Source organism: Staurois parvus, unplaced genomic scaffold, assembly GCF_062004578.1.
Source record: "Staurois parvus isolate SC_StPar_1 unplaced genomic scaffold, SC_StPar_1.0 ptg001133l, whole genome shotgun sequence".
In the NCBI taxonomy this organism is placed as follows: Eukaryota; Metazoa; Chordata; class Amphibia; order Anura; family Ranidae; genus Staurois; species Staurois parvus.
Genome location: NW_028318929.1, coordinates 452484 through 479086, shown reverse-complemented (window position 1 = coordinate 479086; position 26603 = coordinate 452484). Strand labels below are relative to the sequence as shown.

Here is a 26603-nt window from a genome sequence, read left to right as displayed (position 1 = left end):
CAGCATGACAACGACCCGAAACATACAGCCAGAGCTACAATGGAATGGTATAGATCAGGGGTCTCCAAACTTTCTAAGCAAAGGGCCGGTTTACTGTTCTTCAAACTTTAGGGGAGCTGGAGTGCCCAGTGGGAGTAGAAATTGTCCCAGCATCTGTAGGAGTAAAAAAAAATTATATAGTGCTTGTAGTCAGTAGAAGAAGGAATAGTGTTGAGTCATTGGTATTAGTGCCCATCATTGGTGTCAGGGGGAGGAATAGTGCACCATCATTGGTCTCGGGGAGGAATAGTGCCCCATCATTGGTGTCAGGGGGAGGAATAGTGCTCCATCATTGATGTCAGGGGGAGGAATAGTGCCCCATCATTGATGTCAGGGGGAGGAATAGTGCCCCATCATTGATGTCAGGGGGAGGAATAGTGCCGCATCATTGATGTCAGGGGGAGGAATAGTGCCCCATCGTTGGTGTCAGGGGGAGGAATAGTGCCCCATCGTTGGTTGCAGGGGGAGGAATAGTGCCCCATCGTTGGTTGCAGGGGGAGGAATAGTGCCCCATCGTTGGTGTCAGGGGGAGGAATAGTGCCCCATCGTTGGTGTCAGGGGGAGGAATAGTGCCCCATCGTTGGTGTCAGGGGGAGGAATAGTGCCCCATCGTTGGTGTCAGGGGGAGGAATAGTGCCCCATCGTTGGTGTCAGGGGGAGGAATAGTGCCCCATCGTTGGTGTCAGGGATGGAATAGTGCCCCATCGTTGGTGTCAGGGGGAGGAATAGTGCCCCATCGTTGGTGTCAGGGGGAGGAATAGTGCCCCATCGTTGGTGTCAGGGGGAGTAATAGTGCCCCATCGTTGGTGTCAGGGGGAGGAATAGTGCCCCATCGTTGGTGTCAGGGGGAGGAATAGTGCCCCATCGTTGGTGTCAGGGGGAGGAATAGTGCCCCATCGTTGGTGTCAGGGGGAGGAATAGTGCCCCATCGTTGGTGTCAGGGGGAGGAATAGTGCCCCATCGTTGGTGTCAGGGATGGAATAGTGCCCCATCGTTGGTGTCAGGGGGAGGAATAGTGCCCCATCGTTGGTGTCAGGGGGAGGAATAGTGCCCCATCGTTGGTGTCAGGGGGAGTAATAGTGCCCCATCGTTGGTGTCAGGGGGAGGAATAGTGCCCCATCGTTGGTGTCAGGGGGAGGAATAGTGCCCCATCGTTGGTGTCAGGGGGAGGAATAGTGCCCCATCGTTGGTGTCAGGGGGAGGAATAGTGCCCCATCGTTGGTGTCAGGGGGAGGAATATTGCCCCATCGTTGGTGTCAGGGGGATGAATATTGCCCCATCGTTGGTGTCAGTGGTAGGAACAATGACCCATCGTTGGTGTCAGTGGTAGGAACAATGGCCCATCGTTGGTGTCAGTGGTAGGAACAATGGCCCATCGTTGGTGTCAGTGGTAGGAACAATGGCCCATCGTTGGTGTCAGTGGGAGGAACAATGGCCCATCGTTGGTATTACTAATAGTACCCCATCAGTGGTGTCAGGGGGAGGAATAGTGCCCCATCAGTGGTGTCAGTGGGAGGAACAGTGCCCCATCATTGGTATTACTAATAATGCCCCATCATTGGTATTAGTGGGAGGAATAGTGCCCCATCATTGATATTAGTGGAAGGAATAGTGCCCCATCATAGGTATTAGTGGGAGGAATAGTGCCCCATCATAGGTATTAGTGGGAGGAATAGTGCCCCATCATAGGTATTAGTGGGAGGAATAGTGCCCCATCATAGGTATTAGTGGGAGGAATAGTGCCCCATCATAGGTATTAGTGGGAGGAATAGTGCCCCATCATTGGTATTAGTGGGAGGAATAGTGCCCCATCATTGGTATTAGTGGGAGGAATAGTGCCCCATCATTGGTGTCGGGGAGGAATAGTGCCCCATCATTGGTGTCGGGGAGGAATAGTACCCCATCAATGGTGTCGGGGAGGAATAGTACCCCATCAATGGTGTCGGGGAGAGGAATAGTACCCCATCAATGGTGTCGGGGAGAGGAATAGTGCCCCATCAATGGTGTCGGGGAGAGGAATAGTGCCCCATCAATGGTGTCAGGGGGAGGAATAGTGCCCCATCAATGGTGTCAGGGGGAGGAATAGTGCCCCATCAATGGTGTCAGGGGGAGGAATAGTGCCCCATCAATGGTGTCAGGGGGAGGAATAGTGCCCCATCAATGGTGTCAGGGGGAGGAATAGTGCCCCATCAATGGTGTCAGGGGGAGGAATAGTGCCCCATCAATGGTGTCAGGGGGAGGAATAGTGCCCCATCAATGGTGTCAGGGGGAGAAATAGTACCCCATCAATGGTGTCAGGGGGAGAAATAGTACCCCATCAATGGTGTCAGGGGGAGGAATAGTACCCCATCAATGGTGTCAGGGGGAGGAATAGTACCCCATCAATGGTGTCAGGAGGAGGAATAGTACCCCATCATTGGTGTCAGGGGGAGGAATAGTACCCCATCATTGGTGTCAGGGGGAGGAATAGTACCTAATTGTTTATATAAGTGGGAGGAATTGTGCCCCATCATTAGTGTCAGTGGTAGAAACAATGCCCCATAGTTGGTGCCAGTGGAAGCAATGGTGCCTTCTTGTTGGTGTCAGTGGGAGGAATAGTACCCTGAGGGCCGAATAGAGGCAAGCAAAGGGCCACATTCGGCCCACGGGTCACAGTTTGGAGACCACTGGTTTAGCTCAAAGCATAGTTATGTGTTAGCATGGCCCAGTCAAAGTCCAGACCTAAATCCAATTGAGAATCTGTGGCAAGACTTGAAAATTGCTGTTCACAGACGCTCTCCATCCAATCTGACAGAGCTTGAGCTTTGTTGCAATGAACAATGGGCAAGAATTTCACTCACTAAATGTGCAAAGCTGGTAGAGGCATCTCCAAAAAGACTTGCAGCTGTAATTGCAGTGGAAGGTGGTTCTACAAAGTTTTGACTCCGGGGGGCTGAATACAAATGTTGACACACTTTTCAGATTTTTATTTGTAACAAATTTTGAAAACCATTTCTCATTTCCCTTCCACTTTACAATTATGTGCCACTTTGTGTTGGTCTATCACATAAAATCCCAATAAAATACATTGACGTTTTTGATTGTAACATGACAAAATGTGGAAATTTTCGAGGGGTATGAATACTTTTTCAAGGCACTGTATGTTACACAAAATACAGCAAGTTGTGCAAAAGTTTATAGCATTCATCCAGCGAAGTTTTGATACATAGTCACCTGTGTGTACAGAATAACTTTGTATCCTCAACGATTACTTTGTACAGTCATCAATCCCTTTCTTAAAGAGAAGTCCCACTTCGATTTTTAAGAATTTGTTCTGTTCCCCAGGGGACAACGTACATGTAGTGTCTTGTCCCATCTTTTGAGGTGGTGTCTAGAGCTAGCTGTGAGGTTTGATAGGGTGAACCCACCCCCATGGTTGTCCGACAACGCAGCTAGCAAGGAGATGGCTGTTTTTGACAAATGGCACTTTTCTTCATCTCCAAGCACTTGTCCGCTTGCCTGGAACATTTTAGCTGACACCCCCCCCCCCCTCCCCTAAGATTCCTCCTGAGGAGCTAATCTTGGGCAAGTGCATAGAGATGGAGAGCAGTGTGGTCTGTCAAAGCATCTCCTTGCTAGCTGAGTTGTCAGCCGTGCTGGAGGGGGTCTCCTGTCCAGCACCTAGGACAATGGTACTGCATGTACTTTATCCTCTGTGGAACAGAACACATTCATAAAAACTGAAGTGAGTCTTCTTCCCTAATCCCTGCTCCTTAAACAATTTTAGCAGCAGCATGTTCATTGTGCTTATCCTCCTTCAAAATGTCCTCCCAGGTTGACTTTTTTACAATCGGGGCTGCTGTTAGAAACCACGGGGCCCATACAGCCAACCTGACAGGCCCCCACCCCTCCCAAAAAAATCACTGTTTACTATGGGGCAGTTATGAATGAACACAGTGAGTGATCAGTACCGATCACTCGTGTCTGTTCAGGAAAGAGAGGGGCTGGTAAATGTGACATATTTTCTGGACCCCTCCCCCACTCCCCATCCTGAAGGATCTTATTGTGTGCTTGAAACTGCTGGTGAGGAGGGGAGGGAAGCTGGCATCACGGGGGCACACAGGGGGGCCTGGACAGCAGCAGGAAATGTATGGTGCACAGGGAGGGTGATGGGTGCAGCTTGGGCAATTACTGGAACCAATCCAATGTATGGCTCTCTCTGCAGCAGCTGAAAATCAGCGGGAGGGAGAGGAATAGAAGCTAGTCTTCAGCTGTCGCAGAGAGAGCCATACTGGGGATCAGTTCCAGTACCCCCCCCTCCCCCCCATCTTTCCCGGGGCTGATCACCCTCCATGCCCACATCTGATTCACCCTTCTACCCGGGCCCTGTACAGAAGGACAGGTAGTGCCCCTTATCCACAGTCCTGTCCGCAATATATGAAACCTGTTTGTGAGTAATACAATATATGGGATATACAGTTTTAAGAACCTTATAAATGAAAACATGATATCACATTGTATCCCATGGCATCTCTGCTACTTTCAGATGGAAGGAAAAAGAGAACCATTTAAAACTAAAGACAACAACAGAATTCTACACAAGAAAGAAGAGAAGAAGGTGAGATACCATGTTGTGTGATGGAAAAAGGCAGGTTTAGATTGTATAGGTCCTCACCAGGGCTGAGACCGCCCAATATGTTGGAAAAAGGAATTAACTAAGTGCATGCATGAGGTCCACGCCATCCCATTCTGTCACTGGGAGTGAGGTGGAAGAGATATGCTGGACAGGTGGAGAGGGCAAAGGCTTAGTGGTGCCCCTCCTAAATGCAATAGTTCACAAAGTGTGTAGTGACATGGGACAACAAGTTCTACAGGAACTCGGCAGACAATCATTGCACATGGTACGCGACTCCTCTGCAAGCTGGGGTGCCGCCTTAAGGTTGATTTCACCTGAATGTGGCCCCTGCCTGGTCCCAGGCATTGATCAGAGCGCGCACAGAAGAGTTACACCTTGTGCAGGATGTGTGACCCCTATTTAGTTGTAGCCATTTTGAGCTACTAGTCAGTTTGCTTAAGGATTAGTGACTTGAGTAGTTAGCTGAGTGATTAGTGAACTATGGGGTCTAGCTAACATATTTTTAAAGAGCTGTGGTATGGAGAAGATGCAATCCAAAGCAATTTGCATAAAAACTTAGGTCAACCTTTTAAAGAGAACCTGAACTGAGAGAAATATGGAGAAATTACCTTCTTCTAATGCAGGCCATAGATGGGTCGAAAATCGGCTGAGTTTTCTTTTAAAAAAACAAACAATCGGTCGTTCAAGTGGCCGACGTTACCACCAATGGTAAAAAAAATCGGCCGATTTTCATCCCGTCTACAGCCGGCAAAAAGTGTCCCTGCAGAGAGCTCTGCTATTTCTGACAGTTCTCTGACAGTTCCTTGACATTTACAGCGGTTGCAACATTGTATCTATTTGTTTCCATTTAGGATACAGATGTTTTTATTCGGAAACAAATAGATACAATGTTGCAACCGCTGTAAATGTCAAGGAACTGTCAGAGAACTGTCAAAGAAATAGCGGAGCTCTCTGCAGAGACACTTTTTGCTGGACTAGAATTCCTCTTATTTTCATCCTACTTCTTCTTCTTCTTCTTCTTCTTCTTCTTTTTCATCCTCATCCTCATCCTCTTCTTCTTCTTCATCCTCATCCTCTTCTTCTTCTTCTTCTTCTTCTTCTTCATCCTCTTCTTCTTCTTCTTCTTCTTCATCCTCATCCTCTTCTTCTTCATCCTCATCATCCTCTTCTTCTTCTTCATCCTCATCCTCTTCCTCTTCTTCTTCTTCATCCTCATCCTCTTCTTCTTCTTCTTCTTCTTCTTCATCCTCTTCTTCTTCTTCATCATCCTCATCCTCTTCTTCTTCATCATCCTCATCCTCTTCTTCTTCTTCTTCTTCATCCTCATCCTCTTCTTCCTCATCCTCTTCTTCTTCATCCTCATCCTCTTCTTCTTCATCCTCATCCTCTTCTTCATCCTCATCCTCTTCTTCTTCTTCTTCTTCTTCATCCTCATCTTCTTCTTCATCATCCTCTTCTTCTTCTTCATCTTCTTCTTCTTCTTCATCCTCATCCTCTTCATCCTCATCCTCTTCTTCTTCATCCTCTTCTTCTTCTTATTCATCCTCATCCTCTTCTTCTTCTTCATCATCCTCATCCTCTTCTTCTTCTTCCTCATCCTCTTCTTCATCCTCATCCTCTTCTTCCTCTTCTTCTTCCTCATCCTCTTCTTCTTCTTCATCCTCTTCTTCTTCCTCTTCTTCTTCTTCATCCTCTTCTTCATCCTCTTCCTCTTCTTCTTTTTCTTCTTTTTGTCTTCCTCTTGCAGGTCACTGCTCATGCGCAGATTTTTTATCGGTAAAAAATCGGCCGATTAGCCCATTAATGCCGCGAAAATCGGCCGATCGGCCGATTTTTTTTTTCCAACTTTACCAAAAAAAAAAAATGGCCAAAATCCCGAAAAACGGCCGAACAAATAGCCCACTAACGATCCGAAAATCGGCCAATTTTATTTTCGGCCGAAAAATCGGCCGATTTTCGACCCATCTATGGCCTGCATAAGGATACGTTTTGCCTGGATGTCTTTTGGTTCACTACTTCCACAATCGCTGACCTGGAACAAGCATACAGATTGGACAGAGGAGATCCAAATCTCCGATCTGCCTACTTGTTCTTGGTTAGTGACTCAAAGTATTTAGGCAATTGGATCATCATATGACACAAGATAGAAGGCTAGATATCTAGATAGATATATATCCTAGATTGTAAGCTCCAAGGAGCAGGGCCCTCGAACCCCTCGTGTATTACTGTACTGTCTCATGCACTGTCTCCCATTATAATGTACAGCGTTGAGCAAACTGTTGGCGCTATATAAATACTGTATAATAATAAGGCAAGCGCAGATAATAAGGTAGCTGCTAGCACAAAAAATCAAGGTAACAGACCCACAGTAGTCAATTTCAATGTAAGTGCAGCGCTAAAGCATAAGTGACAAATGGAATCATAAAGTGCTTATGTGAATAAAAGTGTTCATACAATATTCAAGTGACATATATCTAATAAACATCTCAGATCATATAAAATCATAAAAGTTCTAAAAATCTGAACTTAAATCGTGAATATAAATAGTATTTGGCACTACAGGTCACAACAGTGCCAAATAGTACGTGTATACTTATCAGCAATAATGGTGATAATAAATAGTCCGTGTCACTACTGGTCACAACAAAGCCTGGTGATCGTGGAACTACAAAGTGCAGCAATACCAGCTGGGATGCTCGAGAGTGCTTATAATCTAATGGGAATTCCACCACCTTATATGGATGTGCACTTACCAGAATGCTACTTGTAAATAGCTTTAATGCTGTTCCTTATGGGGGGTCTCCGGAAGCCATAAATAGGGACCGGACTTCTCCAGAGTTAGGGCTATGCAAAACCAGCAAAGGATCCCCCAAGATGGCCGCCGCTTTGAGCTCTGGCCGCTACATCAGCATGTAAGGCTCCACCCAACACGCTTCATGCGCATGCAGTAGGTGTGCCCGAGGACATGCATGCGCATGAAATGCATTGAGTGGAGCCTTACGTGCTGACGTCACGTCGCCAGAGCTCAGAGTGGTGGCCATCTTGGAGGATCCTTTGCTGGTTTTGCATAGCCCTGACCCTGGAGAAGCTGATAAGCCAACACATACTATTTGGCACATATGTGACCTGTAGTGCCATGGACTATTTAAGTTCAGATTTTTAGAACTTTTATGATTTTATATGATCTGAGAAGTCTATTAGATATATGTCACTTGAATATTGTATGATACACTTTTATTCACATAAACACTTTGATTCTATTTGTCACTTATGCTTTAGCGCTGCACTTACATTGAAATTGAATTGGATCATCATGACCACCAGTGAACTAGCATTTTCAGAAGGAAGGGTCAGCAGTGACACCTCCATATTCTCTCAGTACAAGTGGAACTCTGGTCATAATAATTTTACAGCTTTGGATGCAGAGAGGGGTTAAAACCATCAACAATCAGGCATTTAATTTTATTGCTTCTAAAGAAACAATTGAGTACTGTCCGTGATACTTTTTTTATTTGCACTAACATACAATTTTGAGGACAAGCTTTCGGGGTACGTTCCCGAAGGGGATATACCCCGAAAGCTTGTCCTCAAAATTGTATGTTAGTGCAAATAAAAAAAGTATCACGGACAGTACTCAATTGTTTCTGTTCCAAATGCACTAATTCGGCTACAATCACCTCAAGCATTGCTTCTAAACAAACCAAAAAGAGCACCAAACAATTGTCTTGAGAGTCAAAAGAAATCTTTATTCTTGTCAAGAGCAACGGGCTTTTTGAATTCATGAGACAATTGTTTGGTGCTCTTTTGGTTCACTTATGGCAAATTTTTCAATCTAGGTGTCCCCATTGTGTACATGGGGAACGCTGCTCTCCTGACCTGACCAAAGTGTAGATAAGCATAATGTGAAAATACTCCCCCATTGGGTGGGACTTTAATACTTCTAATATACAAATTTTATTATAATTCCTTAAAACAAGTAGTTATTTTGGTGTGCATAATAGTTTCCATTTAAAAAGTTCAGACAAAATAACATATTATGTACACCAAAACTTGTTTTAAGCAATTATAATAAAGTTACTATATTTTAAATATTTTTTGTGCCATTAAAGTCCCACCCAATGGGGGTGTTTTTTCCATTATGCTTTAATTAAGGGATGTTTGCCAGTGAATTTCAAATTCTTGTTATGAAGTATTGATAAGGTGTCAGCACCTGTGGTAGAGAGCCCTTGTAGATATTCAACTTGGGGTTCTAAGCCCCAGCCTGCTTCTTCACCAGATCCCCTGATGGTGGGGATGGACTTGCAGCAAACTGTGACCAGGTCGCGGCCCCCAAGTACGCCCAGCTGAGGATGCGAAGACCGCTCACGGGAGCAGAGTACAATGGGAGGAGACAAATGGAAATCCGATAGACTAGCCAAGGTCAGGACGGGCGGAAAACTTGCACAGTCAGAGAACAAAGCCGGGGTCGGTACATAAGTAGTCAACGCAGGATACAGGCAATAGCATACAGGCAATAAATAGCAAGACACAGGAGCTCCGACAACTAGAAAGTTGCTCAGGCAAAGTGGCCTAGAATGAACATGTGTTATATAGGCAGGCAAACTAGGAGGCATGATGGAAGGGAAGGAAATAAAACCCAGAGAACAGCAGACGATGCCCATAGGTGAGCACAGACAAACACACATGTGAAAGGGATCAGGAACAGCACTGCAGCAAGGAGGTAAGAACACAAACAAGAAACTGCAGGCTAACTTGTGACATAAGGGTATTAGACAACCTTAGCCAGTGCTGCTACACAAACCACGCCCCTGATGCATTTCGCCTCATCCACCAGGGAATAGGTCATGGCTAAGCCCTGGTGGGTGGGGGGGGGGAATGCATCAGGGGCGTGGTTTTTGGAGCATCACTGGCTGAGGCTGTCTAATACCCTTATCTACACTTCGTTCTAGTTGGGAGTGCAGCATTCCCTATGTATACAGACTTTGTCACCGCTGGATGAGTGAGACGGAACTCCTGCACCCCTTTTTCTGAGGACCAGGGAGACTGAACTTTTCCTCTTGCTTAGAGCAGTGCTCCAAGCCTCATTCACTGTCACAGTGGGTGACCCCTTTGTCTTGGAAGAAGAAAGTCCCCCAATTTGTTGAGAACTGCCAATCTCAAGCCATTAAATTCAACCGTACGTTATTTTTGGACAGGTTATACATATGAATTCCGCACCTCACTTATACTTAGCGTTTTATTGCTGTCTGTGCAAATTTATCTTCACTTCCTGTCACAGAAACATGACAGGCGCTAACTTGAAAGGTCCCCAAAGTGGCATGAAATCCTACCTCTAACCATTGTCTCCAGTGGAAGATTTACCTACCGTGGCAACTGCAAAAGGTTGCCTTGCTCCTCATCTTCTGTCTGGTAATGGTCACAAAGACACATGGGGTGAACCTCCTCAACTGGAACACAGGCGGCAAAAAAAAAAAAAAAACCTGACAACTGTTAAACCCTTTTCCCATTTTCTATCCAAAACTAGAAAAAAAGTTTTGACTGGAGTTCCAATTTAAAAGGGAAAAATATAGAGCTAAATCCACTGGAACTCGATAAGGTAGGATTATATCCTGATGCGTTATACATAAACAGACTACTTCTAAAGCTAGATCTATATGAAAAATGATCATACCTAGACTGTAAATGTGTAAACCTGTTCTGCTTTTCCCCAATAGAAAAAGAGTCTACTATCTTCCACAATATCAGTGACTGACAAAGTAGCCACTGCTGTCATTAACTCCATCTCCCTTACCAAGAAAGGTAAGTCTGATGTATGTGATAGTGCTGGCCCGACAGAAGTGGAAATTGGTTCTGATGAGCATACATTGGAGGTTGTTTTCCTTTTACAGAAGCAGATCTACATTGAAAGTATAGTGTATGTAGACCTTGTCCTAGGTGTAGGCCTCTCTGATGAAGATAAATCGATCATTAAACAGATAATGAACGCTGTGGTGTGTATTGAGGAACATCTAGTGCAAGGAATCATATGACCTAAAGAGGAGCTCTACCCAAAAGGGGAAGTTCTGCTTTAAGGACTGCTCCCTCGCTCCCCATTAAGGATTGGCACCTTTGGGGGGCGGGGGTACCCAAATTTGACAGGTACCCGCTTCTGGTCCGATCGCATAGGCGATCAGAAACAGAAAGTGTCCTCCCTCCCTCCCTGTAGTCTTTTGGGACACGGTCCCAGAAGACTACAGGACCATTCATGAAGCGCAACGCTACTCGCGCATGCGCAGTGGGTACCCAGCTGTGAAGCTGCAAGCTATCACAGCCGGGTGCCCACCCTGAAGATGCTGGCCTCCTAGAATACAGGGCGGCCGGTGAATTGGACTGCGGGGGACACACTGAGGGGACAGGTAAGTGGCTGTTTTTTAAAAGTCAGAAGCTACAGTTTTTGTAGCTGCTGACTTTTATTTTTTGACAGGGTGAGTGGAACTCCACTTTAAGAAGACTTTTTCTTAAATGTTTATTGTTAAAGAACATCAGATACATCCAACACATTTCGGGGGAAAGAGCCTCCCCCTTCTTCAGGGCTAGCATGCATAATTGACAATCAAAGGTAGAAGATCTCCTAAAAAATCTCATACATATCCGATAGACAATGTAATGCATATCTAGATGTAGCACCCTCCTAGTTAGCTAGGAAGAACTCTGGTTCAATTGTTAGTGAGTAGCAGCCTGGGTATAATAGCCAGGTGGGTCAAACTATGGTAAGAGCTCTACAGACCAGGTCTCTGGGACTTACCCTGCTCTGGAACTTTGGAGAAATATCTAGGAAAAGTGGGCAGAGGTGAGGAGTGGCTGGTCTGTACTCCATAGAAGATCCTGGCTAATCCCTGACACGAGGCTTGGCAAGGGTCCTGAACAGCCTTTAAGAATAACTGAGCCTGCTCACCAGCAGGAAAGTGGAGAAGGAGAGTTTGTGTGGAAGATGGAGAGAAAGTGAGGCTGGAGAGCAGGAGCCTGAGAGGGGGGCCCAGTTGGAGAGGGGCTCACCTACAGGCAATGGAGCTTGGAAGGAGGAAAGCTCAGGACTTTGCCGGCCCCCACAGCGAGGACCACCTGTGCAGCATGGAAGGAGCGGTCCAGCTAGAAGACCTGATAGCAGCTACTGACCCACCATCAGCACAGGAGAAGGACTGAGTGAGTAGACCTGCACCCCCTGGGCCAGTAAGCTGAAAGAGGCATTCTGGTGGGAAACTGGATTAGCTTTTTACTTGGGACTGTTCACATTGCAGTGACAGGCACTGGATCCCCTGCCCAGGGAAACACTCAGTACAGCTGAATGAAGAGAGGTCTGGGGTGGTACTATAGGAGATGCTGGCTAGCTCTCCAGAAGATCTTTTTTTTTTGCTGTAAAGACTTGTACATAGTTGCTAATGAGTTTTTCCTCTGTTGCCATTATCCTTGGGCATCCCATTCACCCCTTACGCTATCCAAGTTTTAAATCCCCTAATAAAATCCAAACAACAAGGGCTTGTTACTGTCTCCTGGATGCATGTGTGTGTGTGTGGAAAATGTGTGTTGCCTGGCTGTGCAGGACTATAGGGGGACCCAAATCTCTAGCGATTCCTAAGGGGGTAGTGCTACACATATGTAGCGCTACCCTCTTAAGGGGGACCCAAAACCAGTAGCTCTCATTCCCTGCACAGCCAGACAACACACATTTTCCAACTTGTAACCAGACACAAGGAAACAGTCCATGGGCTTGGTTGTTAGAATTTACTAGAGAATTTAACTCGGATAGGGTAAAGGGATTATGGAATGCCTAACTTGATTGAAGAATGGCAAAATGAGGACAATTTCCTTCTCTAGAAAATGCAAAATGATAAACTTCTGACTGCGTTCCAGCTGGAACCACGACAGTCTTTAGCAAAGTAATCACCGTCTTAGGAATTCGTTGCTCCCTAATTGGGTTTTCAGCAAAGTGACAACTTGTATAAACTGTCCCCTGACTTGAAAAGAACTTTATCTAGCAGACTTCTCCCATATAGGCCCTGAGGGTGTAGAGGTACTCACACTGTCCTTGTCCTGCAGCTGTGGATAGAACTGCTTTCCATTCTTCCACTGGGCTGGTAATTTTCCATGCAGGTTGTCCTTCCCCGGTGGACTGCAGGGCACTGGAGTTCCCTCTTTCAGCTTTTCTCCCCCCCCCACCTCCAGCCTGGAGGCCGACCTCCCCTTCTCTGGGGCCCCCTCCCAAGCTACACAGCAGCACTTCACTCTTCTATCTTCCACCTGACTACTCCCTTGCTGGCCAGGCTCTGTCATACTTACGGTATGGGCCAGTCTACCACACTGCCAGGCCTCCTGCCTGGGATTAGTCAGACTCCCATAACATACTCCCCATCCTCACCTCCGCCTTGGAGAAACTTCTAGAGCAGGGGGAGGTACTAGAAGACTGACCTGTAGAGCCCCCCAGCTTAAGATTTGTAAGATTTTAAATAAACAAAAATGTATACATATCAGTAAGATAGTATTAATCAAAGTTTGTGTGACAATCAAAGTGAATCCAATACTTTCAGAAAATATCAAATAATCCACATTTGTGTTCATTGTGTGGTTATGTTATCAGTCACCCAACATTGATAACTAAACAAAGAGTAATTATAAGATATAAATTATTTCAATAAAATACAAAAAACATAAAATATAAAAGGAACTGGCACGGCATTCAGCAGCCAAGTGGACATGACACAAACGCAACAAATCTGGCACCTTTAAAATCAAAGAGAATAGAATGGATTAGAAACAATATTTTTACATATGATTGGAAATAAAGAAAACAAAAGTGTGTGGCTTGATAGAATCACAATGAAATGTGCAATGGACAGGTAAAATCTGATAGTTGCTAGATTTTCTACATGGCTATTATTATTAGGACAAGATCAGGCAGTCCTGACAACAAAATCTGTTTGTCTTCGGGACAGGATAGGGATGATGGAGGAGCAGGAGGTTGAGTGGGTTGGGAGGTGGAGGGAGAGATAGGTACTTCTACCCCAGTAAAAACCAACCAGGCGGATTTCATATAAATGTGGTATAACCAATAAAGGTATTATTGGATGTATCTGATGTGCTAACAATAAACATTTAACCAGGACTTTTTTTTAGTGATTTTTTTATTTTTTTTGTAGTGATATAATTCCTGATACTAGGTGCTCCTCAACGCACATCCAAGTGTAAATAATATGCCTAAAATAAAGTAAAAGAAAAATAACCGTATAAGATTTTTTTTTTTTGTTAGAGAATGGTCTGACAACAAGGATTCTGTAGGGGAAAGCTCCCAAAGGCGTCACAGTAAGCAATAAAAACCTGGCATAAATCTTAACTTCCCCCATAACCATCCAAAACTAGAAAGTTTGGCTGACATTTAGTTTTAAAGTAGACCTATATTGAGAGATATATGGGGCTGCCATTACCAACCTTGAAAATGCTAATTGCCTGGCTTTGTATTTCTAGTCGCTATCTTGGACAAGTATGGTGCAGCCAGAGTGGAATCAGACCACCTGATCTGAAGACTTGTTCCAGGTTTGAAAGTACTGTAGGAACTGGATTAGTAAGCCAGCCCGGCAGCTAGTATTTTCAGAAGTTGATTAGCAATGGCTTCCTCTGTCTTTTACTTATTACATTGCTATATGTAGATAACTGAATATCTGTGTCTTTGCATGGATCTCTACAGCTGCTCCAGACACTGCAGTCAGTCAGATCTCAGTGACCGTCATTTCTACTGGCCCCTTATTGGTGGACTTATGGAGAGACCGTGTGACCCAGTCCATGCTGGAGCTAGACATGGCTTTGGAGCAAGACTATGCCACAGATATCTTCTCTGAAATGATGGTGAGGAAACACACCCAGGTTGGTCACAAACCATCTCGGCTTATTCAGCAACAAGGTTTCACCTTAAACCAACTGTAGTAAAGTGAGATCTGATTGTTGGCTTCATACTAACTGCTGGAATTGCACTTTAAACCACTTTAGTAGTCATGCCAATATCTCCTCTACACCCACTAACACTCTCATGTCTGTACTTCCCCAGAAGAACCAGGGCAAGTATGTCTTTCAGCCCAGTGACATTCCAAAATTAGTCACATCAGAGATGAGGACTATGCTGGTGGACTGGTTGGTCCAAGTTCATGTGAGTAGTCTTCTAAATGTTCAGGTTCTACTTTAGAGCCTAATTACTTATTCCAACAAAAAATATCTTATGATTGAACTGTAATGCTGAGATCCTTTGAAAAATGTTAGATGCTTGGTTGTCCACTGGCTTCAACAGGGTAGTTAAGCAATGGTTGCCTCCATGTTTCTCCCATATTATGTTTTCTTGTGCTAAACAACTTTGACAATACAACAGCAATCTTCGACAATGAGTATCAGCAAATAATAAGAAACATTTTAAGGATAATTTGCTAAATTGAATAAAGGAGTGAAAGTTTTCAGCCAGTATCATGTACCTGGATAGTGAGCCTGACGTGAAGAGTCGGGCCTCCCGTACAACTCCGGCTCAAGAACTGGTGAGACAGCGGCCGCAGGGGCGGGGTGGGGTATGAGCACATGTGATCAGTCCAGTAGTAGCTGGTAAGCAGGTGAGCTGCAGGGCAGGCTGAAGGCAGAGAGCAGGATTCCGATGCAGCCATGCTGAATGGATGGATTACCGAGAGGTGCGTTTTGAGAATGCAGGGTCAGACGAGCCGGGTTCGGTATTGGTCGTGCAGATCAGGCTTAAACGGTAGGAGGAAGAGTAGTCGGGTCACATGTCAGGTCAGCAGCGGAAGATCAATCAGACAGGAGCGGAGACAGAAGGGTAATCCAAGGAAAGCCAGCGGTCAGGGCATGTAGCGATCAAGCAGGAGTCAGGAACAAGCTGGTTCGCTATCAGGAGACAATCACAGAAATCAGGGAACACAAGCAGGGATGAGACCAAACAGCAATGAGACATTTACTGCAGCCAGTTTAAATAGCCCTTTTGGCACCAGCATTAGTGACAGGCGTGCGCCTGGATGTGTGAGTGCACACATGCCTTTGCCCAAGCACCCGCACATCTGTCTGGCTCGTAAGAATTATGTGCCTGCGCATATTTGTGCACTGTGGATCTTTTGCCTGCAGGCCTTTCCTGACAGCCAGTTCAACACGTTATCCTTAAAATTAAGCTAGCAAGTGCTGGGCCATAGGTGGGTGACCAAGAAATCTGACTCTAGTACCATTTTTATTAAAATGTTTCAGTTCTTGATTACAAATACCTCTATCTTTGATATTGGTACCCATCCATTGTGTCTTGACATTAGGAATATTTGGGCCTACAAGATGAGACCCTGTACCTTGCAGTCTTTTTAATGAATTCCTACATGAAGGTTCACAAAATACAAATATCTCTACTCCAGCTCTTGGCAGCCAGTTGCCTCTTCATTGCCTGCAAGATGGAGGAGAAACTTATCCCTAAGGTAGGCCAATGGGTGAATGGAACATATTGACAAAAAGGCTTTGTCAAAGGGTACTCGGCAAAGACAAAAGAATAAGTGGTAGACAGGGACCATAGGTCTAAGGGGGCTCAGACCTTTCATATTCAATCTCGGAAGAGTTATTATAGCCTGAAGTAACGTAAGTTTTAGGTAAGGAACATTGTGTGTAGTTATCCATAGATGAGAGGTCCGACAGCTGAGCAGGTGCCATCCAACATCTTGAAGATCCTTTTTGGTCCAGCCTCAGGTGAAACCTGGAACACTTGGGTCATAGATTCTCCAGAAAGAATGTTCTGTGGTTATTGAACAATTGTCTAGTATTATTTTAATGTTTTAGTTCTGGTGGCTTATGAACATTTGACCATTCAAGAAGCATGTCGTCTTCTTGTCGCCTGGGGTAGATTTGCTGTTAGGTCACACAGTTCAGAACCTTGGGATGCCGCTAGGGTAGTACTGAGCCCAAAGTTACCAAGTGTTCTGGATCCAGGATACTCTGCAAAGTAGCAGCAGACGCCCTATGATGGAACGCTCTGTGTTCTAGCATTGGGTCCTACTGGAGCTGTTTTATAAGGGGGAATTGGAAATCTTGTATGTATATAATAAGTTATGTATAGCTGAAGGCATCAGATGTCTGCCCTGCCTGCTGGTGTAGTCTTGTTGGGTCATTCTTGCTACTGTCCCAACATAGTTTGTGAGTTTGTATTGATGAAATATTGTACTATGTGCTTACAGTTCTCCAACTTGGCCCATTGCTTAGAACCATTCTGCTAACAGAGTATAGGGTGACCATGTGCACCACTCTGTTAGTCAATGGTTCCAAGTTTTCCAAGTGTCCATTTCAACCTCTCCATTTCCAGCTTCAGCATACCTTGTGATGTCTGATCTGGTTGATGTGATACTATGACTAGCCTGTCACTGGCGTAAGTAGGTGGCACAAACTAGTTGACCATGGGACAAGAAGAATGAATCTGGTCCTGTACTGTATAGAAAGGCTGAAAAAAAATCTCTATACATCTTGATTGAACTCCATACCTATTTCATTAAAGAAATCAATGAAGTGCTAAACCATTCTCCTTTCTGATGATATTTAATTCCCGCAGCCATCAGAGCTCTGCTTCATGATGGAAGATGCCTTCAGCAAGAAGGAACTTCTAAAAATGGAGAAGAAAATCCTCAAACGGCTGAGCTTTGAGCTGCATTATACACAACCCTTATACTTTCTACGCATCCTCTCAATTGCTGGCAAATGTCCAGAAAAGGTTTGTATAACAGAAATCTATCCAAAAAATAATCTGTTAAAGGAAACCTCTCATAGAAGAAATCTATAGGCTTTCACTGCTGATCTCATTCTGAAAATGCTAGTTGCTTGACTGCAATGCTGATTCCTCCCAAGGACAGTTGAAGTCAATAAGTCTAAATCTTATAGATAAGTCATTTTTAGTTTTTTGTCTACTTGGTGAAAGTATAGCATGACAGCCAGGCAACTGCCATTTTCAAATGGTTAGTGATAGCAGTCTGTGTATATCTGTCATGTAACGTTTCCTTTCATTTTTTGAGCAGTTCACAAGTGTCACCTGTGTTTTGGAGTGATATTCACTTCTGCAGTTCCATTGTAAATTTTCCTTTGAAATGGACGGTACCAGATTTAAAAAATCCCATTGTAAATTTTCCTTTGAAATGGACGGTGCCAGATTTAAAAAATCCCCACTGCCAGTTTTGGTAACTTTACCACTATGTACATCAAATTCAGGTAGTTTTTAATAGCACCGCTTTTACAAAATGGCACTATTACCACACCAAATGTAAAAAATCATTACCTCCATGACATTCCTAACAAAGCTGAAGGTATTTAAGACCCGGGGCGGACTGACCATTTGGAAATTTGGGCACTGCCCGAGAGCCCTGGGTCAGTAGGGGGCCCCATGAGATGCCCCTGGTACCTTTTTCATAGGCTTTTTTGAGTTTGGGCAAGGACACAGGGGCCCCATGATCCCCTATTGCCCGGGGGCCCCATGACTTGTCAGTCCGCCCCTGTTAAGACGTATTCTAACTTGGCATACAGAGGCAGGCAGAGTACCTTTCCCTGTACGTAGTACAGCAGAGGAGTAAATTTGGTCAATAGCGGCCAATCATTATGCCTGCTCTTATGTGTTGTCAGTCCATTTTGTCTGCCAGATCTGTATATAAAATCATTGTGTATAGGAATGCCTATGTTTCAGTCCTGAAGAAGCAGAACACACAGCAAAATGTGTAGACTTAGAGTTGGATATTGGCTGTATAGCTTCTGTGATGTTCCAAGTGTTTATTGTAAATGTAAAGATCCTATTCTTTTGGAGGGTTGTGGATTTTTTAAATATTTTGTGCAACAATAAAAATGTTACATTTGATATATTTTTTAATAATATTTAATAATATTGAATACTCCCCAGGGGTGCAAATTCCATGTACCATATATTCTATTAGATATCTACAAGTATTGCATATTTGCTGCTGCTACCCTGTGAAGCAGCAATGGGCAGAGCCTGATGGGGAAGCCAAGAAACTAGCTCCCCAGTAGGTCTGCTCTCACCTCGTAATTGACAGCAGGCAGTGTGTGGATTCTAAAGGCGATTGCAGATTTTCTGTTGGCTAAGGATCTCCCCACTGCTTGCTATCAATCCCAAGGGGAGTGGACCTTATAGGGAAGTAGTCTGTATATCCCCTTCAAGCTCACCCCCCCCCCATACAAAACTCTTTGCCGCTGTTCTAGGGGGAGGAAGCACAGTTGCACTAAGGGTGCAATGTTTGTATGGATGCTCTGGTCTCAGTGCGCCATATTTGCCAACATTTGTCACAAAGAGGAAAATTCTAAGGAGTGACCTAGATGCTGAGACCCTAAGATACATGTGTCCCAACGACATTGTCCTGTTAAAATACATGTGCTGTTGAGTGTATCCTCATTTTCTTGCATAGATAGAAGCTGTAGTGGAACCTTCAGCATCTGACACTTCCAGGTGTGTCGGATGTGCAGGTCTTCACCCTGCCTGCCGTGGTTCCACCTGCAATTCTGAATGGGCACACTAGTGTCATAGAAGCCAGTGAGTGCAAGTGCAGCAAGCAGTGGGGAGATGCAGGCATTGGACACACCCAAGAAGTGTCGGATGCTAAAGAATCTACAGCTCCAGTATTACAAGTACTGTGCAGGGGCGGACTGACCATTTTTAAACTCGGGCACTGCCCGAGGGCCCGGGGTCAGTAGGGGGCCCCATGAGATGCCCCTGGTACCTTTTTCATAGGCTTTTATGAGTTTGGGCAAGGACACAGGGGCCCCATGATCCCCTATTGCTCGGGGGCCTCATGAGTTGTCAGTCCGCCCCTGGTACTGTACATGTGTTTTGTACATTGTGATACCACTATCCTAACAGCAACGTCACTATGAGTTTTACTGTTGTAATTTAGAATACAAGAAAACTGTCTTGGTGCATGGGTGGAGCTCGGTCCCCAAACTTGATGAACTGATACAGAAAAATATGCCCATGGGACTTTGCCATAGAAAAGACACTTCAATATAAAAATCGTACAATTTTTATTCATAACATATAAATATTAAAAAACTTGCCTGTTCATATAAAAATCTATACAATGTAGCAATGATACATTGTATGATAGTATAGGCAGAGATGGTCAAGAAACTTTGTACATCTATTATATATATTTGCATCACTCCCCAAGGCCCACAAAATATAGTTAGAAAGCCATATCAATTAGAACTTGGCACATGGCAGGAATACCGCTAGCTGGACAGTGAGCACAGCGAGAGAACCTCGCTAGAAAATCTTGGCACTGTTGTAATTTGTGCTCTGGATAACATTCAGTTCTAGTGTCAGTGACGTCACTGGGGTTGTACCCAGGGGCGGACTGACAACTCATGGGGCCCCCGGGCAATAGGGGATCATGGGGCCCCTGTGTCCTTGCCCAAACTCAAAAAAGGTACCAGGGGCATCTCCTGGGGCCCCCTACTGACCCTGGGCCCTCGGGCAGTGCCCGAGTTTCCAAATGGTCAGTCCGCCCCTGGTTGTACCTAAATTCTGGACCGTGTAGCACTGTAAGCAGAAATGGTAAGATCTGCTATAATGTCTTTAACCACTTCAAGTCCGGACGCTTTCACCCCCTTCCTGTCCAGGCCAATTTTCAGCTTTCAGTGCTATCACACTTTGACAACTGCGCGGTCATGCAACACTGTATCCATATGAATTTTTTGGAGACAGATAAAACTTTAATTTGGTGGTATTTATTCACCACTGGGATTTTTATTTTTTTTTGCTATATAAATGGAAAAAGTCCAAACATTTTGAAAAAAGTGCTTTTCTTGTAAAATTTTGCAAATAAATAATTTTTCTTCAGAAATCTTGACCAAAATGTATTCAGCTATCTTTTTTTAAAAAAAAATAACCCAAATTAGTTTATAACCAAAAATCATAATTTTCTAAAAAAAATTTTTACATTTTTTTTTTATTTGTTTATATTATTATTTGTTTTTATTTTTTGTTTTTAACATACGGTCACACTAGCAGTACAATATCACCATAGTGACACTGTACTACTTGTGGGGGGTGATGAAGATTTTTTTTTTTTCTTTTACACTAATTGCTTTTACACCCATAAAGGCTGTAAAAGCAATCATTTCTCCTTCTCTCTGGCTGCATTCTTGCAGCCATTGAGACATACTGTGAGAGCTGTGATTGGTCACAGCTTGTCACATGGTACAAGGCTGTTGTGAATAGCCTTGTACCATGTGAACTCTGTGATCATTCACAGATTTTACTAGTAGTAAGCAATGATGTCAGGAAGTGAACGAGAGTCAAGCAGCCCACAGTCTCTCTCAGATCCCACCTGGTCCTTAAGCCACATGTGTCCCTTCGTTTAGGGGAGTGGTGCTGCCCCCCCTGAAAAAATGCCACCCTAGTCAAATGCCTTTTTTGCCTTGTGGTAAATACGCCCCTGCCCAGAGGGGAATGGTTTTTTTTTCTCAACAAAAGTGGAGTTACTCTTTAAACGTCTGGAGCAAGAATGGTACCTAATGCTCCATAGCAGCCAACATAATTCAGTGTGTCCTGGAAAATGAGTGATGAAGGAAAAAAAGGCCCAATATTACCGGCTGGAAGTTACATTTCCTTGTGAGAAAGGTCACGCAAGATTAATAATTCCAATTTTTTTTTTTCTTCCACAATTCTAGGTCCTGTACCTCGCCATGTACTTTATGGAACTGACATTACTTGAGGCTGATGGTGCAATGGTTGAGCCGGCCCTCTTAGCCTCTGGGGCACTGAAACTGGCACAGATGGTGTCCCGTGAGTCTGGATCCTTGAATCCTGGTCAAACGTGCCAAGGTGCATTGTATTCTTACAGGTATGGATGACTATGAAGTATACAAATCTTGGGTTATTCAAGTGTACTTGTTATGGGTGCCAAACGAATGCCTTGTTTTGGGTAGGAATACTGTTGTTGGCTAGAATGGAGTGGCATGGTTGCAGTATGAAGCATTGATTTACTGTACAAAAACTGGAGAGTGCAAAATCTGTGCATGGCATCCAATCGGCTTCTAGCTTCAGCTTGTTCAATTAAGCTTTGTCCATAAAACCTGGAAGCTGATTGGTTTCTGTGCAGAGCTGAACCAGATTTTGTACTTTCCAGTCTTAGTAAATCAACCCCACCGTGTAACAGTGGTAGAGAAGACTGGAAGAATGAGCTGTTCCAGAACTACAAATCCTAACATGTTTATGGGAGCCATGCCTGTGGCAATTAGTCATGCAATGCCTTGTGGGACTTGTAGTTCCAAAACAGCTGGAGTGCAGAGGTTGCCTACCCCTGGAGTTAGCAAAGAAATGTAATCATTTTCTACCAGGGGGATCTGGTTACATTTAGCTGCTAATTCTGTCTGATATTCTATAGAATTATAAAGAACCACAAAAACCAAATGGGACTTTACTGGTACAGAAACCAGGCAACCTCATCTTACTGTATAAAACCTGTTTATTGAAACATATCTTCCAAAAATGTACCATAAAAACAGTATTATAGCTAATCAGCCCAATAATTTACAGCATTGTATGTAATGACATCAAAGTCCTCCAGAGGTCGACGTGTTTCGTTTATTAGCTTCCTCAGGACCCCGAAAGAGTTGGAGGCTGTCAGGGTCCTGTCCACAGCAGACGTTCTGGAAGATCTGCCAGTACTCTGCATGGCTGCAGAAGCACACATCAGCCTCAGTTTGGTGCCAGACGGCCTTTATAAGGAGGCTCATCACTTTCTCAAGTTGCTGGATCATCTCTAGCTCCCCGTACCCTGTTCCTGTTTCCTTGGATTTTGACCCGTAATTTCCTGTTACCGAATCGGCTTGCTCCTGGACCTGTCTACTCTGCTTTACCCCTGATCTGGCCTCGGCTTGGCTTACGGATACTCTATGTCTTGCTCCTCTGTGTATGACCTCGGCTATCCCATCTGGCTACGTCTGCTCTGATTCCCACCTGGTACCTGACCTTGGCTTGAACCGACTACCCAGTAAACATCTAAATCCTGGAAGGGCTTGCATACCACACACAGGCGCTTCCTGTCTGCAGACCTATCTCTGTGTACCAGCTGTGCTTCTGAGTGGACCACCAACCAGCACTCCTACAGGTGACCTGTGCAACTTTGGGCCTGACTCCCTCTGTCCCACTCTCAGGGGAGTCCGGAACTTAGCCGCAAGGAAAGCCCTCTATCCATTGGCCTCCATCACCAGGTACGTGATAGAGGCAAAGAAGTCCAATACCCTAGATGTCAACATGAGTGGCAATAAAGGGTAGCAGCATCCACACAGTGGTTAAAATGGTCATAGATGAACATCCGCACACACTGGCACCAGCGGGGAAAGACGCACACAGAGGGCGGCTGCCGTTACATGGTGTATTGGTGGAGTCATATATGGATGATCCTGGAGAGGTGCTGGACAAGCAATTACTGATACTGCAGAATTATTACTCATGGGTGGACTTTTCCTATCTCTACCTTGACGATGAGACTATTAGATTGCTCTGTGGAGGATATGCACAGGATATATCGCATATGATTGATATCGGCATATCGGTGGATAGATTTACTGTCTGCCTCTTTTATCAGTGAGTTACCTTGCTGTGTGGGGTACAAGGGGAGGTGGCCGTGTGTGCAGATGTTCATCTATGACCATTTTAACCGCTGTGTGGATGTTACTACCCTTTATTGCCGCTCATGTTGACATCTAGGGTATTGGACTTCTTTGCCTCCAAATCTTTCGGGGTCCTGAGGAAGCTAATAAGCGAAACGTGTCGACCTCTGGAGGACTTTGATGTCATTAGATACAATGCTGTAAATTATTTGGCTGATTAGCTATAATACTGTTTTTATGGTAAATTTTTGGAAGAATTGTTTCAATAAAACATGTTTTCTACAGTAAAATTAGGTTGTCCGTTGTCCGTGTCAGTAAAGTCTAATTTGTTTTTTGTGGTTCTTTATATAATATTTGAGGTACGTTTGCAGTCCTGTCTATACAATGATATTCTCTAGAATTGTTACATTGTATCTCTTCTTCTGTATTCTTTTCTTATGGTCCTCAGCTCCATCTAGTGGCCATAATGATGTATTTTCCAGATTAATTTGAATAAACCTTTTTAGCTCTGCCTATAATATTCGACCAGAAATAAAAATAGCATAAGAACATTGAATTTTGCCCCATTCTCACAACAGCTGGTTAACTCACGCACACAATAAATGTACACAGCTATGTGATTTATATATATATATATATATATATATATATATATATATATATATATATTCTGCGCTCAGGCGCAACAATAAATAATAGCAGCAAGCACAAAGAGTGATGATATGAACTTTAAAAATGAATTATAAATATAAGTGCAGCACTTAAAGTAAGCAAGTAATGAATAATATAAAACTGGAATCTCATAAACAAAACGATATCATTAAAAAGTCCACCATGAAAAGTGTAAATCCAGTGCCGTCCTCCCAGAGACGAGAAAAAGAGTCTTCCAAATTAATGTGAAGCAAAAACGAGCAAACTAGACACATCCACCGCCGTGCATATGATTGGACCCATACCAAATGGTGCGACTACCGGTTAAGGTATGATCAGAAAGGCTTCAAATCAATCCGCGCTTAGGGTAGGCATATCCTGAATAGCATGGCTCCTCCCGGCACAGCATCTCAAAAGTATCGATAGAAATGGATAGAAACTCCGGGGACTATCATAGTGTAGTAGGTTTAAAAACTTACAATTTATTAAAAGCAAAACTACTCACAAAAGTGATAAATAGCCAGGTAGTATTTGTACAATCTTCGCAATATCCTTCGCTCATGTCGTGCACAACTCCACTTCCGGGTCTCGATCAGTGTAGCAACATCACACATCCAACGCGTTTCGTCAGTTGACGTCATCAGGGGGAGTGGCCTGATTTTTTTCTGATTTGTGATTTTTTTTTTTTTTAACAGACCCCATAGTTAAAATGTTAATTCTGGAACAAACTGACTCAACTGTGCATGAATGACAGGTATTCAGCATTCAACCTCATCTTATTCTGTTACAGTGATGCAGAGCTGAGTACCCCCCAGAATCTTATGGCCAAAACAGCTCTCCGGGCTGGCCCAGAGTCCAGCGCCAGCTGGCAAAAATATTCTCGTCCTCAGCGACTTGGAGTGAGCACGGGACCTGCCTTGGCTAACTCTAGCCACCTTGCCAGCTGCATAGCTTTGCTGAGCTCGTGTCCAATAAGAGACCAAGCCATATCATGCGGATGAACATGCAAGTCTGACTACCACTACATCACATTATCGGCTGTGGTGTCAATAGGACAACACTGACAAGCATCATTCATTATGGAGGAATTCTTCTTCAACCTAAATACCCTTTTCTGGAGTTCATTCATGTGCAACTTTTGTCTGCTGAGGTTGGGTAAAGGTTCAACGAAGACCATCGTCTAGGCAGGTCTGCTTGATAGGCAGACAGTTGTGACCAAAAAAAAAAGGCTGGCCAGTTTTGAGAATAATAGCTATGACCGGTTTCTGGTAATATGGTCTCCTTTTTCCCGCCATAGCCGTCTAGTAGTGTCTTTGATTTCATCTTCATCCGTTCTGTGCTTCTTTTAGTATCCTGTAGATCAGTGGTTCTCAACCTTCCTAACCCGTGACCCTTTAATACAGTTCCTCATGTTTTGGTGACCCCCAACCATAAAATTATTTACCCAGTAATTATTCATGAGTGTCGTTTTACCTCCAATACTGCTGCTTTCAACACATTAGCTGCTTTTAACAGAGTAGCTGCTTTCAACACAGCAGCTGCTTTCTACACAGTAGCTGCTCTTTACACATCGGAAATATGTGTTTTCTGATGGTCTTAGGGGACCCCTGTGAAAGGGTCGTTCAACCCCCAAAGGGGTCGCAACCCACAGGTTGAGAACCACTTCTGTAGAGTGACATCCAAACTCCAAAATATAATCATTCTCATGCAGCACCATCATAGATCTATGGTCACAATGCAATACCAGATTTGGCAACCAGGTGGTGCTAAAGCTGTTGGTGTCTTCTATATATAGAGCTCGCAGTGTCAGACTATGGAAGATATTTTAATGCATTAACATTCTCATCAGACAGTTTGTGTGTTTTCCATGTTGACATGTTTTAAATAAAATTTCACATTTGGTAATGCGTCTCAATTTCTGTGTGTAAAATATGATTGTATATTTTATGTGTGTATGGATATGTATTATTTGTGGTTTTTAATGTACGGTATGCTTGTATTGATAACTTATTGTATAAACTATCTCTAGAGTAAAAAAAAAGCTTCTCAAATACTTGTAAAAACAAAGGAGGAAGCCGTGTATGTTTAATAAAGTCAATATTTTTATACATTTTGTGAGTCTGTCCATCACTGAGCTACATGAGCTGAACCCTCTCCATGCATGATTAAAGAGTGCCACCTGATGGTCAGGAGTGGAAACACTGCTTTGTTTGTTTTGTTTGTTTTCAATGCAGATGTCTGTTGCATGAAAATAAGTCTTTTGCATATGAAGCATTGAAATGAGAGAAGTGTGACTGGGGAAAAAAAATGTAAGCAAAAAGTCTATCCCTTATGAAAAAATTGGGAGGAATATAAGGAGCAGAGGAAAAATATGGGTGTTGCCAACCAATTGAATTTTAGCTTTCATTCTCCAGCCTGACTATAAAACATAACAGCTGGAAATCCATTAGCTGCTATGAGCAACAGCTTTTTTTTTTTTTTTTTTTTTGTTCTTTTGTCTTTCGTTTTTTTTTTTTTGTTCCTTTTTTTATTTTCTTTTTTTCTTTGTCTTTTTCTTTCTCTTTTTTTTCTTTTAAGCTGTTAAGTACCCCAGCAACACATACTGCAACCAGACAGTACTTTGACAACATTTATTGTGAAA

The 26603-nt window shown here is 43.9% G+C and overlaps 1 protein-coding gene across 1 annotated transcript; it reads left to right on the top strand.

Annotated features, from left to right (window-relative positions):
- Positions 1–4564: 4564 nt before the first annotated feature.
- Positions 4565–26003, top strand: CCNP (cyclin P). The gene is made up of 8 exons (XM_089659156.1): positions 4565–4636; positions 10369–10453; positions 14373–14530; positions 14730–14828; positions 15976–16131; positions 17250–17408; positions 21365–21537; positions 24753–26003. Exons 1-8 carry the CDS (start codon positions 4565–4567, stop codon positions 24961–24963), a joined length of 1113 nt encoding a protein of 370 aa, XP_089515282.1. The 3' UTR covers positions 24964–26003.
- Positions 26004–26603: the final 600 nt, after the last annotated feature.